Source organism: Bombus vosnesenskii, unplaced genomic scaffold (genome assembly GCF_011952255.1).
Source record: "Bombus vosnesenskii isolate JDL3184/JDL3185 unplaced genomic scaffold, Bvos_JDL3184-5_v1.1 scf7180000013289, whole genome shotgun sequence".
In the NCBI taxonomy this organism is placed as follows: Eukaryota; Metazoa; Arthropoda; class Insecta; order Hymenoptera; family Apidae; genus Bombus; species Bombus vosnesenskii.
In genome coordinates, this window is record NW_022882942.1 from 1,697,796 (window position 1) to 1,719,158 (window position 21,363).

Below are 21,363 nucleotides of genomic sequence, written 5' to 3' on the forward strand. Positions count from 1 at the left end.
TTTTCGTTGCGTTTTATACATTAGGTGTTACGATTAGAATACACATGCGTCAACGTTTATTAAATTAGTAAAATCGCGGTTAATGTATAGACTTTTTTATCGTATGTGGTATGTAGTTTTTCTCTGCGATACAAGGTGGCCTATATTTACAAGGATTTCTCGTTATGACATCTGTAAAAAGGATCGTAAACGGTGGATATATGTACTTCAGTTACCAACGATATATCGGCAGTAGATAAATTTTATATTCTATTTGAATATGTATATACACAAATTATTTAGAGATCTCCTGGATATTTAGAATTTATATTTTAGGAATAAATTACATTTCGCGCAAAAAGTGGCGTGCAATAATAAGCGTCATAATTTTATTAATGAAATTTTTCACATACATATCATTGGTATAAAACATACGCATTATTAGAACAAAAATACATACAAGCTATGAAAACGATGCTCACGATGATATATATATTTTATTTATAAACTATAAATATAACAAATTGGATCGATCTTTTTGTAATATGTAACAAGACCAATAAAACTGAAACATACAATTAGTTATAAATGTGTTATATCATTTTAAAAAGGACTTTGCGTTCTTCAAAATTTATGCGATTTAGGTCCAAAAAGATTTGGTAATGCCATATGTACCATCGAGCCAATTTACTACTCATCATCTTTCGTATACCTCTTATCTCGATAAAAGAACTTCAACCGCATTTTTCTCCTATAACATTATTCATTCATTCACGTCATGGATTCTCATGTGTCACACGAAAGTCGATCGAAACATCGAATTATACCATCGCTCCGAGGAGCAACTTCAATTCGCGTCATTTGAATCTTGCCGCCACTTTTGAGCTGCCTCCCGTCTGGCATCCGGCACTAATTGCGATTGCATACCACCTAAAACGTTGCTCGTCGCTTCTGTAGCTAAAATAATTGGCTTCACAACAGTCGGTGGTATTTGTCGTAACACACCTCCTACAGCACCAGAGACTCCTTTTTGTTCGTGTTCTTCGCTAGCTACACGAACTAATTGATTTGCCGTTTCCCCTAAGCCCTGAAATTAAAAAATAAAATTAGCGATCTTATACTCCAGTATTTTATCATTCCAATAATTTACCTCTTTTACTAGCATATACGCATTAGCCATCCCTTCTCGAATATCCAATGGCTGACTATATCTTTTCCGGCGTCCTTTCTGTCCCTTGTGTTTACGCCTCACGCTTGGACCAGGACTCACCATATCATAAGCTGTCTCGGCTGTACTTTGTATAGCGTGTATCAACCTAGAAGTCAATTCCAACGCCGCCATTGCGGTAGACGTCGTGAAACTGTTTGCACCTCGTTGTAGTCCTCTAAATAGCCTACCATCTTTCTGGTATTGTTCGATAGGCAACCAGAACAAATCCCTTATTCCTTGAACTACAACAAGCATATTATCGTGCTTAAATATATATTACATTATTCTGAATTTTATTTACAATACGACAAACATATACTTACACAATTGTACTAACGAGTGCATGGGACCGACACCGCCAAGTAAACTTGGAAGTTGATTCTTCTTTATATCTCGCAACCATTCGGAAAGTAAAAACGTTACTAATTTATCGAATCCCAAAAGTCCATGCCGATGTGTTAATCTTTTCAGTCTTAATTCGGAGCAATTCAACTGCGCCAGGCCCATTAGAAGCCCTGCTAACGGCCCATGAGTGAGGTCTACACGCTTTCCATGATAATCTAATCGAACAAGGACTTCAGGGGAAAATATCACACTCCTAACATGAATCAAATAAATCAAGTTTCAATATTATATATCAAAAAGGGACATTAGCCTATAACTATTATTCGAATATTAATTATAATTTTATTAATATTACCTAAAATATATTGGTTGACAATCTTCGTAAACTTCATACGTCGGTTTCGCCTTCACATTGTTTTCTTTGATCATCAATTCATCTTCCAAGAGTATCAACAAGTTCGGATCTATGCTATCGTTTTGTGATGTATTCGTTGGCGTTGGTGCATTAGGCGCGGAATCGTTCACACTCATAACCGGTGGGTGATGCGTCGGTGTCCCTTGCTTGGACACTGGGGCGGATTGCGAATTGTTAGGTGCACTAGAATTTCCTTGAGCTTGCTTCGAACCGTTACCCAATTCGTTGAAAAATTCTATCAAGAACAGTAGGCTATCCTGGTCGATATTTAATCGCAACGGCAGTAGACTGAGTTTTAAACAACATTCTTGAGCACTTAATCTTGGGTCCGGTCTAACATGCACCGCTTTCATGACAAACATGTTCGCGTGAGACTGTCTCGGTTTTGCTTCACTACTATATTGATACAAGAACTTGTTGATGTGCGAGGACGCCAATCTGTCTCTGATTTCTATCTCGTTTACCAATAATATTTGTCTTGCTGCTTCTGTCGTGTTTTCCGGATAAACTTCGTGTTGAAAGCGCACTTTATTCAACTGAAGTTCCATTAAAATATCATGACGGCGGCCAGGACCTCCCATTACTTGCCAATCGGTTGTTTCTCTACATTTTCCACGTGGTGAATTTGGCGCACTTCCAAAATGTACTTCGTTCGAATTAGACTTATTGAAAGCTACGCCGTCGCACCATGGTGGCCTAGTTCTATAAGAGTAAATGATATATTGTACAATGCATATGAATTGGTCACGTCAATATTTAAAGACTAGGATGCATACTTATCCTGAGGCGCCGTGTTAGGACGAACCATAATGTCATTTATACTGACTTGTTTCTTGGCTGTCGATTGTAGAACTTCAAAATCTTTTCCTCCATACATGTGCCAGATCAGAGTCATTTCACAAAGGGTATACCTTAAAATTGGAGCTGGGAAATGTCTCGGCGCCTTAAGTAGATCAGTTTTACCGAGTGGAACCGCGAAGTGATTATCTATTATCCTTAAAGATTCTTGACAAAGCCAACGAACTTCTGGAACACCATGTCTGGGCATAATTCCTGTACCCGCTTCTTCTCCTAATATACAAAAATCTTCGTTTGGATCCTCAGCTTCTATATTACATTCTGTTTTGGTATATTTCTCGGAACTTTTATACATTTCAGGTACTGTCTGTGAAGCAGGACGAGACTCATCGGGAAAGAAAAACACTTCCACCTGATTTTCATTCACTAACGTATTACCGTCTGTATTCGAAGGTATTCCTGTAACATAATTCGAACGAAATAATAGATATGTGGATGAATAGATGAGGATGTTTCCTCTTATACCACTTGATATTACCTTTTACTGTTTCTTCCATTGCCTCTTTCATCAAACTGTTAACACGTTCAACTTGACTCTTACTAAGAGTGTTAATACACTCATTCCCTAGAAGACTTTCTTCGTCGCCAGAACTTGGTACGGTAATACTACTTTCGGCGGTTTCCATGTTCGGCAAAAGATCTCCATCATTGGCAAAATAAGTTAACAATTGAATAAGAGCACGTGCAGAATCTGAGCAAGTCCGAACATGCAACATGTTATTGCTTGCCCTTAAATCCACTCTAGGTGCACCACCGCACATTTTGTCGTTTAATCTCAGCGACAATTCAAACAATCCTACGTCCATTACGCACACATAATCCCGACGAAGATCCACACCTTTCCCTAATTTGTTAGATATTAACAAGGCAATATCCTCTGCTATAAAACGTAGCGTTGAAGTGTTTGTATGCGCAGCAATATTGCTGGAAACACTAAAATTATCAAGAGTTACCATTGACCTTAATGGCAGATGAATTGGTCTGAAATCATGTAAATTCCCTATTACATTATTGTGCTTAGTGAATATTGCTTAAGTCAATGAAAATAAGAACCTGTAATCGACCATGCAATTCCAAAGATGCACGTGTAATTCTGTTAATATTCCTGGTGGAGAATATCCAGCAACAGGATGATCGGCTACGTCCAAACAATCTGTTAACTGCGTAAACCATGATGTGCCAGTGTTGCACATTCTATGCCTTAATGTAGCATTTGCAATGCCTACCGCTACTCTGAAAGTCTATTTCAAAACAACTTATGATTATTCAATCGATTAATGAAAATGATAATTTTATTCGGAGTTTAAAAGAAAAAAGAAAAAAAGAAGAAAAAAAAGAAACGAACTTTAATACGGTGAGTTTGATGAGCAGCTTGTATCCTAATAGCGAGCATCACCATATCATCATTATTGTTTGTTCCCATTACGTTCTCGTTTAGCCCGCTTTTATATATAGTGTTTTGACAATGTTGCGGAATGTCGCTATTAATAGGTCTCAGTGACGGTGGTTGCAAAGGAGTCGTCATTAATCCACAATGATCCAAAGACATCCCCCTTATCATGGCGCAAACGTAACTCAGATTTGAATTTCCTTTGTACGCGGTTACCGAAAATATCGTCGCATCTTCTAATCGAATTATTAATTCGCCTTGTTGCCCAGGGATGACGTTGCGCATTGAGTCACGAACAGGAGTATACATACAGAGAAGGCCTTGATCTATATTCAAAATTAGTGCTAGATTGCTCTGACCATTCCTCGACACGTTGTTTTGATGCTGCCTATAATGTTTGTCGGCTGCAGAATAAAATATACCCTCTTCCTCCGAGTCCGAATCGGAATCATACTGAATCCTGCTTTTACACGTGCTAAATCTTAAGACGGAAAATTATACATCTTTTTAATCGAATATATAAAAATTATATTATCTGTTTTCAATGTTGTTTACCTGGGATAAACAGATTCTTGCAACAAGGTAGATGCCAAATCGAGACCTATGTGATTTTCCATGTGCGTGCCATACTTCGGTCTTGGCGCCGATGGTTTCCATAAAAAAAGATCAGTATTGAATCTATTGTATAGCAATTCATACAGATGTTTCGATGGTATTTGGACGGAAACACACGGGAAGTTAATTTCTAATTGTATTCTGGAACTACGGATGCCTTCGTCCATAAACTCTAACATCTCTTCTCGACTTCCTGGTATGATTAATTCTTCGCCCTCTCTGTTGAATTCATAGAGTTAGATATATGTCGCGTCATGCTTTCGTAAATTAAAAAATACTATCATGCAAACCTTTGTTCTGAATCATTCTTGTCGCCTTGTGCAGGGGGTTTCGAATGAGGGGTGTCAGATTCATGAATAACACGCTTTGAACTGAACGGAGATGGCTGATGTTTAGGCGTATTTTCTAGAGTTTCGTCGAAACTAGAATCTGGCTCTCCTTCAGAGCTATCTTCCAGCTGATCGCTTAAACGTTGCGGATAGATTGTAATAACTATTCTAGCCCAATCAAATCCTTCGTTAACTTGTTGACACGATGCATTATTTTTTTCATGAGTTGTAACTTTGCCTATATTTAATGGAACGTCTGTCTCCGTTTCTGCATACGAAAGCAGTAACTTTCGGAATTGAATTTCGAAATGTTTTTTCACAGAATGCGGACAATTCTTCGAGAAAATTGAATGCGGGCGAGCATGAATTTGTGCATCTGTCATTTTCAAAATCATATAATCTGTTCTCACCGATCTCTTCCACCATGGTGCTCGATTCATATCGTGCAAAGGTCTCAAATCTGGTATTGGAAACCTATTTTTAAATTATTGTATATGAAATGTTTTATAATTTCGATGGATCTTTGTTTCTATGTACGTGTATGTAAATTACCTTAATTTTATTGTACATTGCGACGAAGATACTTTTATCATAGCAGCAAAGTCTGACAAAGTGGGACTTTCTATGGCTTGATAAAATAAAGTTTGTTGATTCTAAAAATTATATAGCAAGAAAATAATGGAAACTGCACAGTTTAGTAAATTAATACAGTAATAATACAAACTGGTAACTTACAGTATTCTTATTACTAGATACAGTATTACAAACGCAAATAGGTTGCGGATTAAGTAGGGCACATATCCTATCTACAATAGTTATATCCACTTCACTTTTGCACGGTTCCAATTCGATACTAAAAGGAAAAATGTGATGAAATTAAGTCAAACTGACATGTTTCAAACATATATATACTTACTCAATTGTTGTATGTGGATCTGCGCATTTCAATAGTTGAGTATATCCTGTATTTTCAATATGCTCTACATATTTAAATTTCATTTTCAAGTCTGTTTTATTAGTGAAGCCAAAATTCGTTGAATCCTCCTTTGGAAATGTAAGCAGTTCAACAAATTCAGTTGGTGGAGTCACGTTTGCTCCAGAATTATTTGAATCAATTAAACATTCTACAATTTCTAAGCTCGCTAAAGTTAGTGTCCCAGATACTACAGAGAACCATGAAACATTTTTTTCCCTCCCTTCAATTACTAACGGCGCAGCAAGTAATCTATAATAAGCAATAAAGGACTTGATTCAAGGTTTCATATTTCATTTGTCATATACTAATTTTAGATACCTAATATGACTTAAATGGCAAGCATCTAAGAGTACTTTTGATGCCTTATCAAAGTCTTTGTTTCCATATCCTCCAGCTCTGAACATTCCTAATTGTTTGAAAAATTCGTCCGCCGAATTTTTCATCTGACGTATACTGGAACACGTTAAACCACCTCCTTCCACGCACGTGGTTAGTATGTCTTCGTGTAATAGGATTACAGCTATGGAAGATACCCTTACGTGAAAATGAGATGTTTCTGCAGATGGACTATTATCCACACTATGCCTGTGTTTCTGTTGCTTTGGTAAATTTGTTGCTGAATTTTTTAAACTAATACTACTAGATAATATACTCCCGTCCATGCTAATATTATTGCTTGTGATCGAATCATTCATTGATGTTGAACCAGGTAACCGCATCGGTAAAAACTCGTCTTTATTATCTGACTCATCTAAAGATGCCGTCGACCATCCTTGTGCATGCCTTAAATCCTGTTAGAAAATTTTTTTAAACATAATATATTCTTTCCAATTTTTTGAAATTGCACTATTACAACTTTTATAGTATACCATAGAACGTAATCCTTGAGTTGGATGTATTTGATGAATAAGTTCTCGTTCGATGCGATTAAAGTCACTATCAGCCATAGGCTTTTCCGTACACGCCCTTGGCGCAACATTACTAACATCTTCTAAATCTGGAGAAGCAAGTCCATGCCCTAATTCCAATAACACATGCACTTGCCGTGGACTTAGAAATGAAGTAAAGGATCCCAATGTCACTTCTAATTCTACCTGAAGTAATTAATTCTCTTTCATTTCATACCAAACAAATTATAATTTGAAGCTATTATTCTTTTTTATATTGAATAAACCAAATTAATAATTAGGTTTTACCTTTGGTCCTGAAACACCCTCCCCTTGCTTTAATTTTAATCTTATTTCCTGTCTGCCTGCTAACTTAGCAAACATTATAGGATTTGATTCGCTTAAATTATTAATAATATTTGCTTCTGGAGGAGTTTGCATATTTTGAGTAGGAGATACTTGTGCAGAGAAAAAATGACCGTCTGAATTCTGTAAAGAAAAACTTCCTCAAAAAATGTCCAGTCACATATTTTTCTTGCTAGATCTAGTAAAAGATGTTACTTTAGAATCTGGTGTAGAACCTCTGCTTGTTGTTATAATGCTTCTAGAGAAAGTTCTCGCTCGAGATGGAAATTCATCTGTGTGGAACGTCACACCTTCTAAATAGAACCTTTTTGTTGTGAATGCTGACACAACATATCCTTTTGTTGATTGACTAGGGTCTAATGAAGTACTGCTTGGATCTAAGCCTGCTTCATCCGAATATTCAAGATTTTTTATACACATTTCTATTGCAACCCCTGTTGAAGAATCTAGTGGCACATGTTCCAAACGTATTACAGTATCTATAAATCTTACTTTCACTCTACATAAAACTGAAATACATAAATACTATATATATCTTAACAACATCTCATCACCACTTTTCTGAAACATTTGCAAATCCTTACTTGAATCTATTGTTTGTGCAAACAATTCAACTCCTTCTAATGGCTGTGAATTTCCAGCATTTTTTGCATCTTCCTGTAAACACTCTTGTGCAAGTTGCATGCTGGATGTCATAGAGCTCCACATAGACTCAAACATCGAAGTTCCAGTTTTTGCCCTCTGTCTAGGCTGAACGGTTAATCTTAAACTGGTAACTTCTACATAACTAGCTTCACTAAGCAAAGCTGACCACGGTATGCTAACAGACATTTCTGATATAAAACCATCAACAAATTCTAATGGAAGTTGTTGTTGCTCTCCCATTTCGTTAAGGGCCTGTTACAAAAAAAATTCACATGCATATTTATACATCTTTTTACTCACTTTTGAATGTCATTACAGGCAAACAAATAAATTCACGCATGGCCTAAAGTAATTGCCCTATCTTTATTTTTAGCTGAGGGTTAACAAAGAAACATAAAACAAAGAAAATGACAGTACCTGTACATCAAGGCTGACATTGGTTACACGACCAGTTCCATTGTACAGATCTACAGTGAGCTGATCCAATGTCAATTTTTCCTCCAAAAATTGACCCAGATATCGTTGTAAGAGATACCTGCAAGCTCGTTTCTTGATCCCTTGAGACCAAGGAATGCATCCCAACCAAGACATATTTTCTACCCACGTTTAACAATCTAATCTATGAAAGACATGGAATTTTCGAAAGTAACTCTCGTCATGCGTCTCGTTATTAGGCCTGTTATTCGGGCACAGTGTAGGAATAGCAATTTATCCACGTGAATTCCATCTTTCCAACACGTGTCCACTTTGGTGCAATGATCCTTAACATAATACGGTGATTCGGATATAACGGGGTTCTAGCTGCGTAATATTTTCCTTTGGATGCAACTACACACGCATACACACATGCACGCCCGCATACATAGAATTCTGACTATCGGACAAACGCTATGAAATGAAACACTGGTGTCTCATTGACTGAAATCAGCTGACTATGGAGAGGGATGGACCGTTACCTCTGTTTTCCAATGTTCCCTCCCCTTTCCTGTATCGATGGATTTTTCGTTTTATATTTTTCTTCCTAGATTTTATGTAAAAACTTTATCATGTTCAACTATTTTTATAGTTTTTTTGCAACCTTTTTGTTTTTTATTTTTTTTTTTTTTTTTGATGAACGCGAGCATCTTCATTTCTCTTTTTCTATAACGAATGAAATAATACAAAAAGTTAAGGAATGAAATTAAATAATTATATCCTATGCTTTTCTGAATGTTACTTTTTGAAAGATATTTAAGGGAAAATTCTTTTATTCATCGTTAATTTTAAAACGTATAAGATATTGGTGAAAATCATTTTTATTATAATATTGCTATATAGGTGTTTGAATGCATATGTATGAAAGAATACGATTTTTTGGAAGAAATGATCGTATGATAAATTATGATGTATGATGTATTCCTTTTATTGTGTTTCTTTCTTAAATGCACATGCAAATTGCTCTTTAAACCGAATCGAAGTATGAAGCAATTATATCTTTATTCTTGTCTTTAACAATTTAAATTATTTGTTATGTATTTTTCATGTTTCAAACAAAACAATTGTTTTTCGACAAACAATTCGCTCTTCTTAAATATCGTTTAAAAGTTAATCGTTTAATCATGGTTTTTTAAAAGTCAATGTAATCGATGCAAGATATTTTTAAAATGTTTACTAGCCTGAATGTGTCTATGTTCATAGTAATTTCTGTATATAGTTTACTAATAAGTTCAGGTATGTGGAGATTGGTTGATCTGTCATTCGGATTGTCTGATAATTTGCTAAAAATTAATCAAGGATTATATTTTCTGTTCCTACAGATAACAAAGAAATTTTCTTTTGTCATTTGAAAGATGGCACTAACCAATATCTTACTTCTTAGTCAAATATCTGGATATGTCGTAGCTCTTGTTTTATCACTTTGTATCATCATACCAATGAGTTTGCATGAAGACGAATTTAGGTAGTTGTCATTCTAAATAAAACCGAGTCTCGATATAACAAATATTATTAGAATGTATATACATGGAAATAGATATGTTATGCACTGATTAACATTTGTTTACAGAGGACATTGTCTGTTGTTCTCAACAGGAACTTGGCAAGAATCAGATGGTCAGTTTGTAGTAAATTGGGCCTCACAAGCGTACTGTAATTATACGATATTTGTTGGTTTGATGTTGTTGTTAACATCTGCGGTTCAAATTTATCGGCTTTCCCTGCTTATGTACCGTGGAGAAGACAGTTCGTTCCTATCTGCATTCATAGATGTTGTCAGTTCAATATTCCTTACAACAATCACTTTAATCGCCGCAATTATTATTACGCTTGGATTTATGACTTGGTGTCAATGTATGACCAAAAGATTTCCATCTTGCGAATTGGCAGCTGGAAATGACATTGACAAAGCTGATGGTATAGACACAACTGGTTTTCATATTGAATTAGCTGCAGTCCAATTTGGTACATGGACCAGTTTATCTATTTGGGTTGGCCTGTCAGTATTCGCAGTACTAAAATTATTACGATATCATCAATTAGAAAATATGAAGGTTTCAATGTATAGAGAAAGACAAAGATTGATAGAAGCTGCCAGAAGTAACGAAATACAAGAATCAACTTAAAAATTTTGATTGTCTAAAATTCTTAAAATGGTAGTATTTTTTTGTTCTATTATTCTTACTTTTCAGAGAAATATTTATACCCTATGAAATCAGTTTTCCAAACGCACACTTTGTTGTAATCAATATAATCATAAACATTTAATGTGATCCAAGATGATTTATTTAATCTATTAAGGAGTTGAAAAACTGTATTTACAGAAGTAAGAAGTTATAATGTTGAAATGAATATGGCTTTTACTTAAAAGATATAATTTATTAGCTATATCTTTGTGTTTATACATATCAAGACTGTATAAAATTGCAATTTATGCTATAAATTAGGATTTAGGTTCAGTATCTTTAATTTAACTGATAGTATTTTAGTTTTTTTATTGTGTATTATATTTCTGCCCAATTGTATATACAGTATGTAAAAATCATATAAATTGCATTAAGATATATTATTGAGAAATATATTACATAAAGAACATTGTAATATACAATTGGTGATATTTGTAAGTATAGATATACACAATTATATTCCATGAACGTATGTATGTAAATTAAGAGTTCCATGTTATAAATAAGCATACATAAATGTAATAAGAACTATATTTTGTAAATATAAATGTTATATATATTCTCGTAATATATCAGAATTATAATAATATATTGATATTTATTATATGAAAGAGGCCAAACAAATAAATACCAGGTTATTAAAAAAACAGAAATTTGTTAAATAGAAACATATTAGGTTAAAATTACTCTACATATTCCAAGTACATTCCTACGGCTTCCCACGGGACACTTTCTTAAAGGTGGATCAATAATTATGAATGGTGCAATATCTGTTGACATACATTCTAAGTCAAATGTAGTTTCATTCACTCCTATTACTCCATTAGGGGCACAAGGACCACCTGTAGTTCTTAGAGGATAACATGTATTATTATATTGTACTAAGCCGTCTTCCAGGCAAGGATTTTTCACACACTTTGGTATAACTTCATCCTTAGGAAGTACAACATAATTCTGTGGTGCACAAGGTCCTTGTCTATATGCTTCATGACAACTATCATTCAATGGAAAATATAGAAATCTAGGTCTACAATCGCATACCCATGTACTTTTACTTCCAGCTCCAGGATAAAGAAGCATGCCTTTGGGACATATATTTGGTGCAGCCACTGGAATACGTTCTGTTATCTAAAACAAAAAAAAAACATTGTCTGATGTCGTTATATCATATGATTAGTTGTCTCCTTCCTTATGCCCCTTAATTATAATTACCGCCGCATTACCGCTCACGTGAGATGTCTCTTCATTATTTGGAAATACAATATCCTGACAGGATATTATATAATTGCGTATTACTAATGTGATACCAAAAACTATCCACTTCATTCTCTATGTACAATATAATAAGATCTTCATATAAAATTGGAAGAAGTATTTGGCCTTCTTGAAAGTCGTAAATTATTTAGACCTTTTGCTTAATGCTAACATAGACGTGATCAAGTAAATCTCAATTATAAAAAAAAGGTAATAAAAAGATGCTGATACTTTGTAGTACACCATACCCATGAATGATCTGAAATAACCCTGGAGTGAGTGGAGAATTCAAGGGCAAGTATAGTTAAATACAATAAGAAAGTTAAAATCAATGACCAATCAACATTAAGCATTTACTGGTAATTCAAGCTTCACTCCCACTACTTTTCAGTGTACAATTCTATGTTCTTTTTCTAATAGAGATAAAATGTATGAACTTTGAATATAAAAGTTATTAACTCAAAACATCATATTTTTCTGTATTTTATGTTTATTAAGTGCTTCATCACATTCATAACTGATTAACTTCATTCTGCTTCCATATATGGATCATATATTCTTCTAATATCATCTCCACTTGATAAAAAGGAACTTTCATTAAATTCTGGACAAGATTTAAACTCCATATAAAGATCAATGATTTGATCGATATTCAATTCTCTAAACTGAGTAAATATATTATAATTTTTTTTTACTAATCTTTCACCAAAACCTGGTATTACTCTCCTAAAACATTTGTATTAATAAAAATATTTACATATTAATACATTTTAAAAACATTCTGAATAAATGTTACTTCTATACAGTTATACTCACTCCAGTGTTGGTATTACCGTCGATGATGGCTTATATAAATAATGTCGAACAAAATGCCAAAAATATATCAGGTGTTCCCTTCCACCAAATAATGATAAAAGATTTGAGTTTGGTTCTAATTTAACAACAAATAATACTTCACTATCATCCTCAGGTCCAAATTTACTAGTCTTTAATTTTCTGACTTGTTGCCATGGTAGAAACCCTTTTCTATCTAATGTTCCAAACATTGTAGTATTAAATAGTATTTTAAACATAATTTGTGGAGTTGAATTTCTTTTATTGCAGCACGTGTATCTCTAAAAAGACAACAAATTAACAATTATAGCAATCTAAACGTTTTTTAAGCTTCATTTGAATAAAAGTGTTACAAAATGTTTTGACATGTATATAGAAAAAAGTCTAAAGTAATAGCACTGACATTCCATATAGATGGTGATACTGCAAGATAAAAAATTGTTCTTCCATGCATCATGAAGCCTGTTTCAAATATTACACTTATTATTAAGTGTCTTATAAATAAAGGTTTAGTTACTGTTCCAATTACTTGCATACAACTTTTATCTTCCCATTTTCTTTTTGGTACATTATTATATAGTTCACATAAGTCCATATTAGGGCTATTAGATGCACTAAGTGACCTATTTAAATTTAACATTTTGGGCATCTTAAGAAGATTCGCTTGTGTTATTTTAACTCGATTAGGAAAGATTGCTTCTAAACTTTGTAGTTCCCGATAAAATGCATCATAACTTTCATACAAATGCATAAATGGTACACCAGCTTCTAACAACCTTCTTGTTAATAAACCATAGCCAGGATTTAATTCAATCACATAACACATATTTTCTAATAAATCATCTTTAATCAATGTACTAAACTTATTGCTTACATTATCACTTATTAAATATGGATCGACCATATTTACATTCCATGACAAATAATTTTTTATAACTTTCTCCTTAAATATTGGATTCATATTATTTAAATATTTGGAAAGTGGTGCAGAAACTCTATTAATCTTATCACTTTTTGTATGTAAATAGTTTGAGTTGTCTTTGTACTGTGGTAATTGCATAAGACTTAAACACTTTCTTGTCAAAGAATGAGTGACATCATTATGCAATTTGCTAACTTGTACTATACATGGAATCGATAATGTTATTAATTTATGATATAACATTGTTTTTATTCCTTTGGACAGTAATAACTGTTATATTGCGAAGGACGTTTTTGAGGTTAGGCCCATATATCACAGTTTGATATAGAAACCAAACAGAAAGTATAAAAGAAATCTCACTTTATCGCGTTTTCTAATTGTTATTTTGAAAATCTAGTTATGAAATGTCATTTTTCTCTTTCTCTTGCTATAATTGAACATCTGTTAATACTGGGATCTGTATATATACATAAAGAGTAGATTGAACGATAGAATGCGAGACTTTGAGTGGCTTTGGTATAAAATGATCTGTGATATTAAAAAATGATACTAACTTTTTATAACATCTTTATGATATGCTTAAAGAAAAATAATATTGAAAAATTATAGGTATCCGTTGTAATTGATATCATAATTAAATGTTTGTACAATGTTATTATACGGGTAGTTATCTACTTTGTTATAATATTGTACATTGCTGTTTTAATCGAGCTGATATTACGAATTTAGTAAGTATTTTAACTTTTCTTTCTATATTTATTTCTTTTCACGAATAAATTATTTTTCGTTGTTTATATTTTTTTATAACTTGAAAATAATAATATGTAGATATATTTAGAATAATTATATTACATATATTTACAATCAGTGCTAATTTATTAATGGGTTTATCAATGAAACAAAGGAAATTGTTTAATAAATGATTTCTATCTTGCAACGTATATTTAAATTTCTGATACTTTGATTTGAAGTAAATAAAATTAAATAGTTCTAAAAGTTTTTAGTTGATTGTTTTCACAAATCATATACAATGTGACCTACATATATTAAAAATTTTTGGTGGAAATAATTTTTCGAAATATTATAATGTTAGTGTAGGGGGGGGGGGGGGGAGGGGGAGGAGGAGGAGGAGAAATAAAGATTCTGATACTGAAAGATACTGAAATAAAGATTATATTTCACTTTATACATATGTTAAAGCTTCCGTTGTATAAAAAAATATATATGAAGAATTTTGTTATTTAATTTACTGCTACTATATTAAAGAATTAGTACGTAACTTTGGTAAGAATCTAATGTGTGTTTTGCCAATATAACCTTGAGAGTTAACATTACTTTCTAAGCTTTTTGTTTAATTTTCTTATAGCTTGTGATCTGGATACTGGACGCAATCATATGTATAGTATATATTTGAAGCATTACCAATAAGAGATTCAGTTTCTTTTAAGAAGAGAAGTGTGAATATTTTATTAATATTAAGAAAAACAGTTGTAAAATGGCACAAAGTGCTTGTTTATTATCTCGAATAGTGGCTTCTTCTATAACTGCTACAGTAAGAGCAGGTAAAATTATAAGAGATGTTATGGCTCATGGAGGCCTAAATATAGTAGAGAAAGGCAAGGATGATTTACAAACTGAAGCTGATCGTTGTGCTCAAAGGTGTATTATTGCTTCATTAAGCCAGCAATTTCCAAATATTACCATTATTGGTGAAGAAGGAGCATCAAACTGTGAAGTACCGTCTGATTGGATTGTAACAGATGTGGATCAAGAAGTACTAAAATTAAAGTTACCAGCCTATCTGGAAGATATTGATCCTAAAGATGTGTGTATTTGGGTAGATCCATTGGATGGTATATATGTATATTGTTTGTTTCAATCATCTTATGTTATCATAGTTTATTTGCCAAATATGTATATGGAATTGAACTAATATTTTTAGGAACGTCAGAGTATGCACAAGGTCTTGTGGAACATGTTACAGTACTAGTAGGAGTGGCAGTTGGACATAGAGCAGTTGGAGGTATAATTCATCAGCCGTATTATAAAAATACAGAAAATGAAATACTAGGACGCACTCTCTGGGGTATTAATGGTGTAGGATTTGGTGGGTTTGCACCAACTCCTCCACCAGAAGGAAAAAGAATAATTACAACTACAAGGTATAATTGGATTTTAAAATGGTTAAGATTGCTGTTGTTTTAAACAGAAAATTACAAACATGTTACATTCTTTCAGTTCACATTCGAATAGCAATGTTCAAGCAGCTATAAATGCTTTGTCTCCTGACGAAGTTTTACGAGTTGGTGGTGCAGGGTATAAGGTAATATAATTAGTGTAGTTATTATCTTTTAGTTATTTAGTAGTATTTTATATATATGATATATACATTCAACAGGTGATACTTTTAATGGAAGGCAAGGCTCATGCTTATGTGTTCGCTAGTAAAGGTTGCAAAAGGTGGGATACTTGTGCCCCTGAAGCTATTCTTTATGCAGTTGGTGGTACACTAACTGACTTTTATGGAGAGCAGTATTCCTATAATGCAGAAACAGCATATTCAAATGACAAAGGTGTGTTAGCTACTGCCCCTGGTCAAACTCATCAATGGTATTTAAATCACATACCATACGAAATAAAGCAAAAATTAGGACAGTAGTGTCTATAACTTTATAGAAAATGTTTTAATATATATTTAAATAGGATATTAAAAGATTCTGAGAATATGGTTAGAATAGAAAATTTCAACCTTTTTCTTTTTGCATTTCAAACTTTTTATAATTTAGTAAGAAGTAAATTAAAAATATGTTCTGATACAAGTTCACTAAATATCTATAGTTATAGCATCTTTTAAGCCTCTTTGGAACAAATGTAAATATAAAGGGAGAATATATTTAAATTGGAAATGTCTCATTCTTCTTGTCAATTTTTTACAATTTTGATTTGAGTGTATCGTGCAGGATTCGTCGTAAGATTTTCCCCGATGCAGTTCGTGGAATATTTTCAATGAATTTAACACCACCTCGAAGTCGTTTATGGCTTGATACACGTTCTGAAACATTTTCTATTAATTAGATATGAAACAGCTAATTCAAAAATTAGCATGTTAGTTAAACAATTTACCATTTACGAATTTAATAATATCTTCTGCTGTTATATTAGATCCTTCTTGCTTAACAACAAAAGCAGCCGGTAGTTCGCCTGCTTCTTCATGCGGTAGTCCAATAACCGCCGCGTCTTTAATTTCAGGGCAGGTTAATAATATTGCTTCTAATTCAGCTGGTGGAACTTGAAATCCCTTGTATTTAATAAGTTCTTTCATACGATCTACTATATAGAAATAGCCCTGTTCGTCGTAATATCCTACATCTCCTGAGTGCAACCAACCATCTTTATCGATTGTTGCCGCGGTAGCTTGTTCATTATCGCAGTACCCTTTCATTATTATATCTCCTTTGAAACATAATTCTCCTACATTGTTTGGTCCTAGGGGTTTACTTGATTCATCTCCATCAATTGGTATTACTTTAGCTACATGTTAAAAAAAGATATCAGAAACAAATTTGTAAAACATAACTTTTTAGTCTTTACCTGATACTCCTGGAACTAACGTTCCTACACTTGTATATTTTGTATTATTATCAGGTGAATTCATCACTGCCAAAGTAGTTTCTGTTAATCCATATCCTTGTTTTATTATTGGCATATTTAATCTCTTTACGACCATCTTTGCAATTTCCTCAGATAAAGGCGCAGCACCACACCTAATTAAGTGAAAGATACGAATTCTCGATTTTTGATAAAATAAAACATCATTTTCTAGTGGGATATGCTAAATAATTGAACTCACCAAATCTCTTTAATGCTAGATAAATTATATTTATCTACAATAGGATGTTTCGCTAAAAACACCATAAGTGGTGGCACAACAGTTATGTGCTCGATTTTGTACTTTTCTATGGCATGCAAGAATAGTTTCTCTTCGAAACGTGGAAGAATTACGTTTTTATTTCCAAAAACGAGTGCTACCAGCATCACGGAAAAGGAATACACATGGAAGAATGGTAATAAAGCTAAACCTGTTGTATTGGTATTTACAATATTAGGCGATGCAACTGCAAGATTTTTTATCACAGACAAAAAGTTTTTGTCTGTTAACATTACTCCTTTTGGCAATCCTGTAGTGCCACTAGAGCATGAAATAACTGTCACATGATCATTAACATCTACAGAACAGGCATGGAAGTTGTTGTCAATAATTATGTTTGATGTTAGAGTTTTAATACTTGGTAATTTACTGTTAATGGCTTCTGTTAACATTATAAGCTTTGGTAACCAGAATAACTGAGGAATAACTTTGTATATGTTCTTTGCTCCGATTGCTGATACAAAAATGTATTTTGGTTTTGATATATTTAATGCATGTTTTAATTCTCTTTCTGTATAAAGTGGATTTAATGGGCAGACAGTAATACCTAAGTAAAATGCAGCACATACAACTGGACAAAATTCTAGATTGTTTTCACTACATATAGCTATTCGATCATCTTTTTTTAGCCCTTCTCTATTAAAGGCAATTGCCAATTTCCGACTAATGTCTAAAATATCTTTAAAAGTTTGTGATTTTCCTGTATAAGCATTTATCTGAAAAAATTTGTATTTTCAGTTAATATGAAGCAAATGTATTATTCCTAAATGGTTTTTAACGTAATAAAAGATGATTTACCTGTGCTACCCAAGAACCACGAATACTTAATTGATTTAATATCAATTGTCCTAATGTTATATTCTTGAATTCCAAATCGGGCAATGGCGGTCCATGTAAAATATTTTTTTCTTGCATATTGAGAAAACCTTTTTGCATGTTTTATAACGTGCTGAAAAAATAATTGTCTTTTATTTAGTAAAATGAAGATTAGTAAGGTATGTAAATAAGCATCTTATTTGAACATTTATGCCACAGGCTAATTAAAGTTTATCTACCTAATCATGAAAACAAAGAAACTATAATTTTCGATTAGATTAAATTGAATATTTTTTTGTAGGTAATATGATTACATTTATTTACATTGAATATACTTCTAATGGTAAATACAAAAAATTGAAATATTCAATAACGCCCTATTATGTTCGTTTACCTACGATTATATATATATGTTTTTTCCACACTTACTACCGGTATATAAAGCAATCTTAAAAGCTAAAATATAGGGAGTGGTAAAGTAAAATAATTATATATTTAATTTTCATATTAATCGGTCAGCATTTTTTCTTAGAAAAATTTATATTTGTAAATATAGCATTGATCAATTTATTTAAAATGCTATACAAACCCCAATCCCTTTATTTTTAATGCCTTTTTCTTATTATTATTTACAATTTAACGTTGTCAATTTTATGACGTATATACACTGCCGAAGATGGCAGCACGTATTGCGAGATTGAATGCAGTGAAGATTGTATATATGTATATACTGATAGAGTTTAGGGTTTCGTAAATCTATGTTATAGGTTAAATATGGGTGAACAGTGAAAACAGTTGTGCTCGTTTAATTTATATACAAATTTTTGGAAAACGATTAAAGAAAGACGTGTGCCGTGTACGGAAACACGACGATTGATACCAAAATATGGGTGTACCAGCATTTTTTCGATGGTTGAGTCGGAAGTATCCTTCTATAATAGTAGAATGTATCGAGCAAAAGGTAGGTTAGATTGTCTATTTTTGTGAAGAATATTCCCCTTGTAATACACAAAAGTAGATGTAAAACTTGTATTTTTATTGTGACTTTATAGCCGATAACTACGAATGGTGTACGGGTACCTGTGAATTCGGCAGATCCTAATCCAAACGGAATAGAATTTGACAACTTGTATCTTGACATGAATGGTATCATACATCCTTGTACTCATCCAGAAGATAAGTAAGTATTTTTGGTATAGTAATTATTAGTTTACAAGATGATTAAACAAACATCATATAATATCTTTATAGGCCAGCGCCAAAAAATGAGGAAGAAATGATGGAAGCCATTTTTGAATGCATTGATCGCTTATTTCGTATTGTGAGACCAAGAAAATTACTTTACATGGCAATTGATGGAGTTGTAAGCGTTTATATGAAACTGTTAAAGAATTTGCGTGTGTACAATTATTATATTCACGTTGATTATGTCTATAGGCACCCAGAGCAAAAATGAACCAACAGAGATCAAGACGATTTAGAGCTTCGAAAGAAGCAAGTGAAAAAGTTAACGAAATAAAGAGAATACGTTCTGAATTAACTCTCAAAGGGGCGTCCTTGCCCCCAGAAAAACCAAAAGAAGATCATTTTGATAGTAATTGTATTACGCCGGTTTGTATAACATTTTTTTGATATATCAAATCTCATATACGAAGAATAATTTTTGGATATAATTAAATTACAGGGCACACCATTTATGGCAAGATTGTCACAGTGTTTGCATTACTACATACACGATCGTTTAAACAATGATCCTGGTTGGAGAAATATAAAAGTAATTTTAAGCGATGCGAATGTACCAGGTGAAGGAGAACATAAAATAATGGATTTTATACGTAAACAAAGAGGTAAGTAAACAATTAAATATTTAAAATATCATTGTATTATATGGAACATTAAATGTAAAATATTTTTTTTTATGTAACAGCACAACCGGATCATGATCCCAACACACAACACGTTTTATGTGGAGCCGATGCTGATTTAATTATGTTAGGACTTGCAACGCACGAACCTAATTTTACTATTATTCGTGAAGAATTTAAGCCAAATAAGCCGAAACCATGCGATATATGTGGTCAATTAGGACATGAAATGCAGGAGTGTACAGGTGCAGAGGTTAATCAAGGAGACGAAACAAATACTTTTGGATCCGAATGCCAGTATATATTTGTGCGATTAAATGTCCTCAGAGAATACTTAGAAAGAGAGTTGCAAATGCCTAATCTACCATTTAAATACGATTTCGAGCGAGTTATCGATGATTGGGTGTTCATGTGTTTCTTCGTAGGAAACGATTTTCTTCCGCATCTTCCATCTTTGGAGATTAGAGAAGGGGCAATTGATAGACTCGTTAATTTGTATAAAAAAGCTGTATATAAAACAGGAGTACGTAATACATGTTAAAGACAAAAATATCTGATCAGCTGTTCATATGTACAGTAAACAAAGCAAGAAGCATTCAATAATAACACTTAATTACAGGGATTTTTGACAGATAGTGGAGATGTAAATTTGGACAGAGTTCAACTTATAATGTCTGAGCTGGGCGATGTCGAAGACGAAATTTTCAAGAAAAGACAACAGAATGAATTAGCCTTCAAGCAACGTGAAAAAGATAAAAAGAAACTATTGCTGGGAATCGGTAATAATAAACCAAAGTGGATTCCTACGGGACAATTTGCACCAACTGTATGTTTTAACTTGCAGTTAGTAAAGATTTATCTTAATAGTACCGTTTAATATATATAATTTTTATTACAGCGTATTGGTGAACATGTGAGTCCAGTACAAAACGCACGTTACGAAGCTTATCAGATGCGTGTTTGTGGTCAAAATTATCATACAAGTGCAAAAAGAAGTTCTCAGGAGATGTTAGAAAGTATGATGTGTCCTGAGGTACGTTCTAGATCTCTATTTTTATTCGTGCATAGT

General features: G+C 33.0%; 7 protein-coding genes across 9 annotated transcripts in view; 3 read left to right on the top strand and 4 right to left on the bottom strand.

Annotated features, from left to right (window-relative positions):
- Window positions 1-341: 341 nt before the first annotated feature.
- On the bottom strand, window positions 342-8,606 carry LOC117232488 (autophagy-related protein 2 homolog B). Its single transcript, XM_033491853.1, has 19 exons — window positions 8,433-8,606; window positions 7,955-8,267; window positions 7,566-7,879; window positions 7,314-7,493; window positions 6,987-7,211; window positions 6,436-6,908; window positions 6,058-6,366; window positions 5,877-5,994; window positions 5,694-5,794; window positions 5,103-5,615; window positions 4,753-5,031; window positions 4,153-4,678; window positions 3,861-4,048; window positions 3,286-3,788; window positions 2,726-3,206; window positions 1,890-2,651; window positions 1,513-1,787; window positions 1,130-1,431; window positions 342-1,066 (listed from the first exon to the last, which is right to left on the bottom strand). Exons 1-19 carry the CDS (start codon window positions 8,604-8,606, stop codon window positions 827-829), a joined length of 6,276 nt encoding a protein of 2,091 aa, XP_033347744.1. The 3' UTR covers window positions 342-826.
- A 1,036-nt stretch (window positions 8,607-9,642) lies between these two features.
- On the top strand, window positions 9,643-10,965 carry LOC117232458 (transmembrane protein 179). Its single transcript, XM_033491806.1, has 3 exons — window positions 9,643-9,725; window positions 9,812-9,954; window positions 10,060-10,965. The coding sequence occupies exons 2-3, from the start codon at window positions 9,845-9,847 to the stop codon at window positions 10,613-10,615; spliced, it is 666 nt and encodes a 221-aa protein (XP_033347697.1). The 5' UTR covers window positions 9,643-9,725; window positions 9,812-9,844; the 3' UTR covers window positions 10,616-10,965.
- Window positions 10,854-12,158, bottom strand: LOC117232459. The gene is made up of 2 exons (XM_033491807.1): window positions 11,888-12,158; window positions 10,854-11,803 (listed from the first exon to the last, which is right to left on the bottom strand). The coding sequence occupies exons 1-2, from the start codon at window positions 11,999-12,001 to the stop codon at window positions 11,348-11,350; spliced, it is 570 nt and encodes a 189-aa protein (XP_033347698.1). The 5' UTR covers window positions 12,002-12,158; the 3' UTR covers window positions 10,854-11,347.
- Window positions 12,159-12,399: 241 nt separating this feature from the next.
- LOC117232456 (dimethyladenosine transferase 2, mitochondrial) lies at window positions 12,400-14,018 on the bottom strand. Its single transcript, XM_033491803.1, has 3 exons — window positions 13,167-14,018; window positions 12,746-13,044; window positions 12,400-12,655 (listed from the first exon to the last, which is right to left on the bottom strand). Exons 1-3 carry the CDS (start codon window positions 13,926-13,928, stop codon window positions 12,457-12,459), a joined length of 1,260 nt encoding a protein of 419 aa, XP_033347694.1. The 5' UTR covers window positions 13,929-14,018; the 3' UTR covers window positions 12,400-12,456.
- Window positions 14,019-14,214: 196 nt separating this feature from the next.
- On the top strand, window positions 14,215-16,598 carry LOC117232457 (3'(2'),5'-bisphosphate nucleotidase 1). 2 transcript variants are annotated; one of them, XM_033491805.1, is made up of 5 exons: window positions 14,215-14,413; window positions 15,052-15,538; window positions 15,628-15,847; window positions 15,924-16,008; window positions 16,084-16,598. In XM_033491805.1, the coding sequence occupies exons 2-5, from the start codon at window positions 15,181-15,183 to the stop codon at window positions 16,342-16,344; spliced, it is 924 nt and encodes a 307-aa protein (XP_033347696.1). In that variant the 5' UTR covers window positions 14,215-14,413; window positions 15,052-15,180; the 3' UTR covers window positions 16,345-16,598. The 2 variants fall into 2 exon arrangements, with proteins under 2 accessions (XP_033347696.1, XP_033347695.1); XM_033491804.1 differs by lacking the exon at window positions 14,215-14,413 and adding an exon at window positions 14,801-14,969.
- On the bottom strand, window positions 16,436-19,116 carry LOC117232455 (luciferin 4-monooxygenase). Of its 2 annotated transcripts, none has more exons than XM_033491802.1 (6): window positions 19,019-19,116; window positions 18,412-18,562; window positions 17,536-18,329; window positions 17,277-17,449; window positions 16,809-17,216; window positions 16,436-16,737 (listed from the first exon to the last, which is right to left on the bottom strand). In XM_033491802.1, the coding sequence occupies exons 2-6, from the start codon at window positions 18,547-18,549 to the stop codon at window positions 16,616-16,618; spliced, it is 1,635 nt and encodes a 544-aa protein (XP_033347693.1). In that variant the 5' UTR covers window positions 18,550-18,562; window positions 19,019-19,116; the 3' UTR covers window positions 16,436-16,615. The 2 variants fall into 2 exon arrangements, with proteins under 2 accessions (XP_033347693.1, XP_033347692.1); XM_033491801.1 differs by lacking the exon at window positions 19,019-19,116 and adding an exon at window positions 18,824-18,839.
- Window positions 19,117-19,166: 50 nt separating this feature from the next.
- The window catches only part of LOC117232454 (5'-3' exoribonuclease 2 homolog), a 30,276-nt gene continuing 28,079 nt past the window's right edge, over window positions 19,167-21,363 (top strand). Inside the window, exons 1-8 of the mRNA XM_033491800.1 lie at window positions 19,167-19,390; window positions 19,482-19,609; window positions 19,681-19,792; window positions 19,867-20,040; window positions 20,114-20,276; window positions 20,357-20,817; window positions 20,914-21,120; window positions 21,193-21,327. Coding sequence (XP_033347691.1) covers window positions 19,316-19,390; window positions 19,482-19,609; window positions 19,681-19,792; window positions 19,867-20,040; window positions 20,114-20,276; window positions 20,357-20,817; window positions 20,914-21,120; window positions 21,193-21,327 — 1,455 coding nt within the window. The 5' untranslated portion in view covers window positions 19,167-19,315. The remainder of the gene's footprint in view (window positions 19,391-19,481; window positions 19,610-19,680; window positions 19,793-19,866; window positions 20,041-20,113; window positions 20,277-20,356; window positions 20,818-20,913; window positions 21,121-21,192; window positions 21,328-21,363) is intronic.

Coding starts and splice junctions, on each gene's coding strand:
- LOC117232488 (XM_033491853.1), bottom strand. CDS start 8,606: ATGTCTTGGTTGGGATGCATTCCTTGGTCTCAAGGGATCAAGAAACGA. Junction 7,880..7,954: donor TGCACAAACAATAGATTCAA/GTAAGGATTTGC, acceptor TATGTATTTCAG/TTTTATGTAGAGTGAAAGTA. Junction 1,067..1,129: donor CGTATATGCTAGTAAAAGAG/GTAAATTATTGG, acceptor TTTTAATTTCAG/GGCTTAGGGGAAACGGCAAA.
- LOC117232458 (XM_033491806.1), top strand. CDS start 9,845: ATGGCACTAACCAATATCTTACTTCTTAGTCAAATATCTGGATATGTC. Junction 9,955..10,059: donor TTGCATGAAGACGAATTTAG/GTAGTTGTCATT, acceptor ATTTGTTTACAG/AGGACATTGTCTGTTGTTCT.
- LOC117232459 (XM_033491807.1), bottom strand. CDS start 12,001: ATGAAGTGGATAGTTTTTGGTATCACATTAGTAATACGCAATTATATA. Junction 11,804..11,887: donor ACGTGAGCGGTAATGCGGCG/GTAATTATAATT, acceptor TTTTTGTTTTAG/ATAACAGAACGTATTCCAGT.
- LOC117232456 (XM_033491803.1), bottom strand. CDS start 13,928: ATGTTATATCATAAATTAATAACATTATCGATTCCATGTATAGTACAA. Junction 13,045..13,166: donor TATCACCATCTATATGGAAT/GTCAGTGCTATT, acceptor TTGTCTTTTTAG/AGATACACGTGCTGCAATAA. Junction 12,656..12,745: donor ACGGTAATACCAACACTGGA/GTGAGTATAACT, acceptor CAAATGTTTTAG/GAGAGTAATACCAGGTTTTG.
- LOC117232457 (XM_033491805.1), top strand. CDS start 15,181: ATGGCACAAAGTGCTTGTTTATTATCTCGAATAGTGGCTTCTTCTATA. Junction 15,848..15,923: donor AGAATAATTACAACTACAAG/GTATAATTGGAT, acceptor ACATTCTTTCAG/TTCACATTCGAATAGCAATG. Junction 16,009..16,083: donor TTGGTGGTGCAGGGTATAAG/GTAATATAATTA, acceptor TACATTCAACAG/GTGATACTTTTAATGGAAGG.
- LOC117232455 (XM_033491802.1), bottom strand. CDS start 18,549: ATGCAAAAAGGTTTTCTCAATATGCAAGAAAAAAATATTTTACATGGA. Junction 17,217..17,276: donor GTTAGTTCCAGGAGTATCAG/GTAAAGACTAAA, acceptor TTTAACATGTAG/CTAAAGTAATACCAATTGAT. Junction 16,738..16,808: donor TATTATTAAATTCGTAAATG/GTAAATTGTTTA, acceptor AAAATGTTTCAG/AACGTGTATCAAGCCATAAA.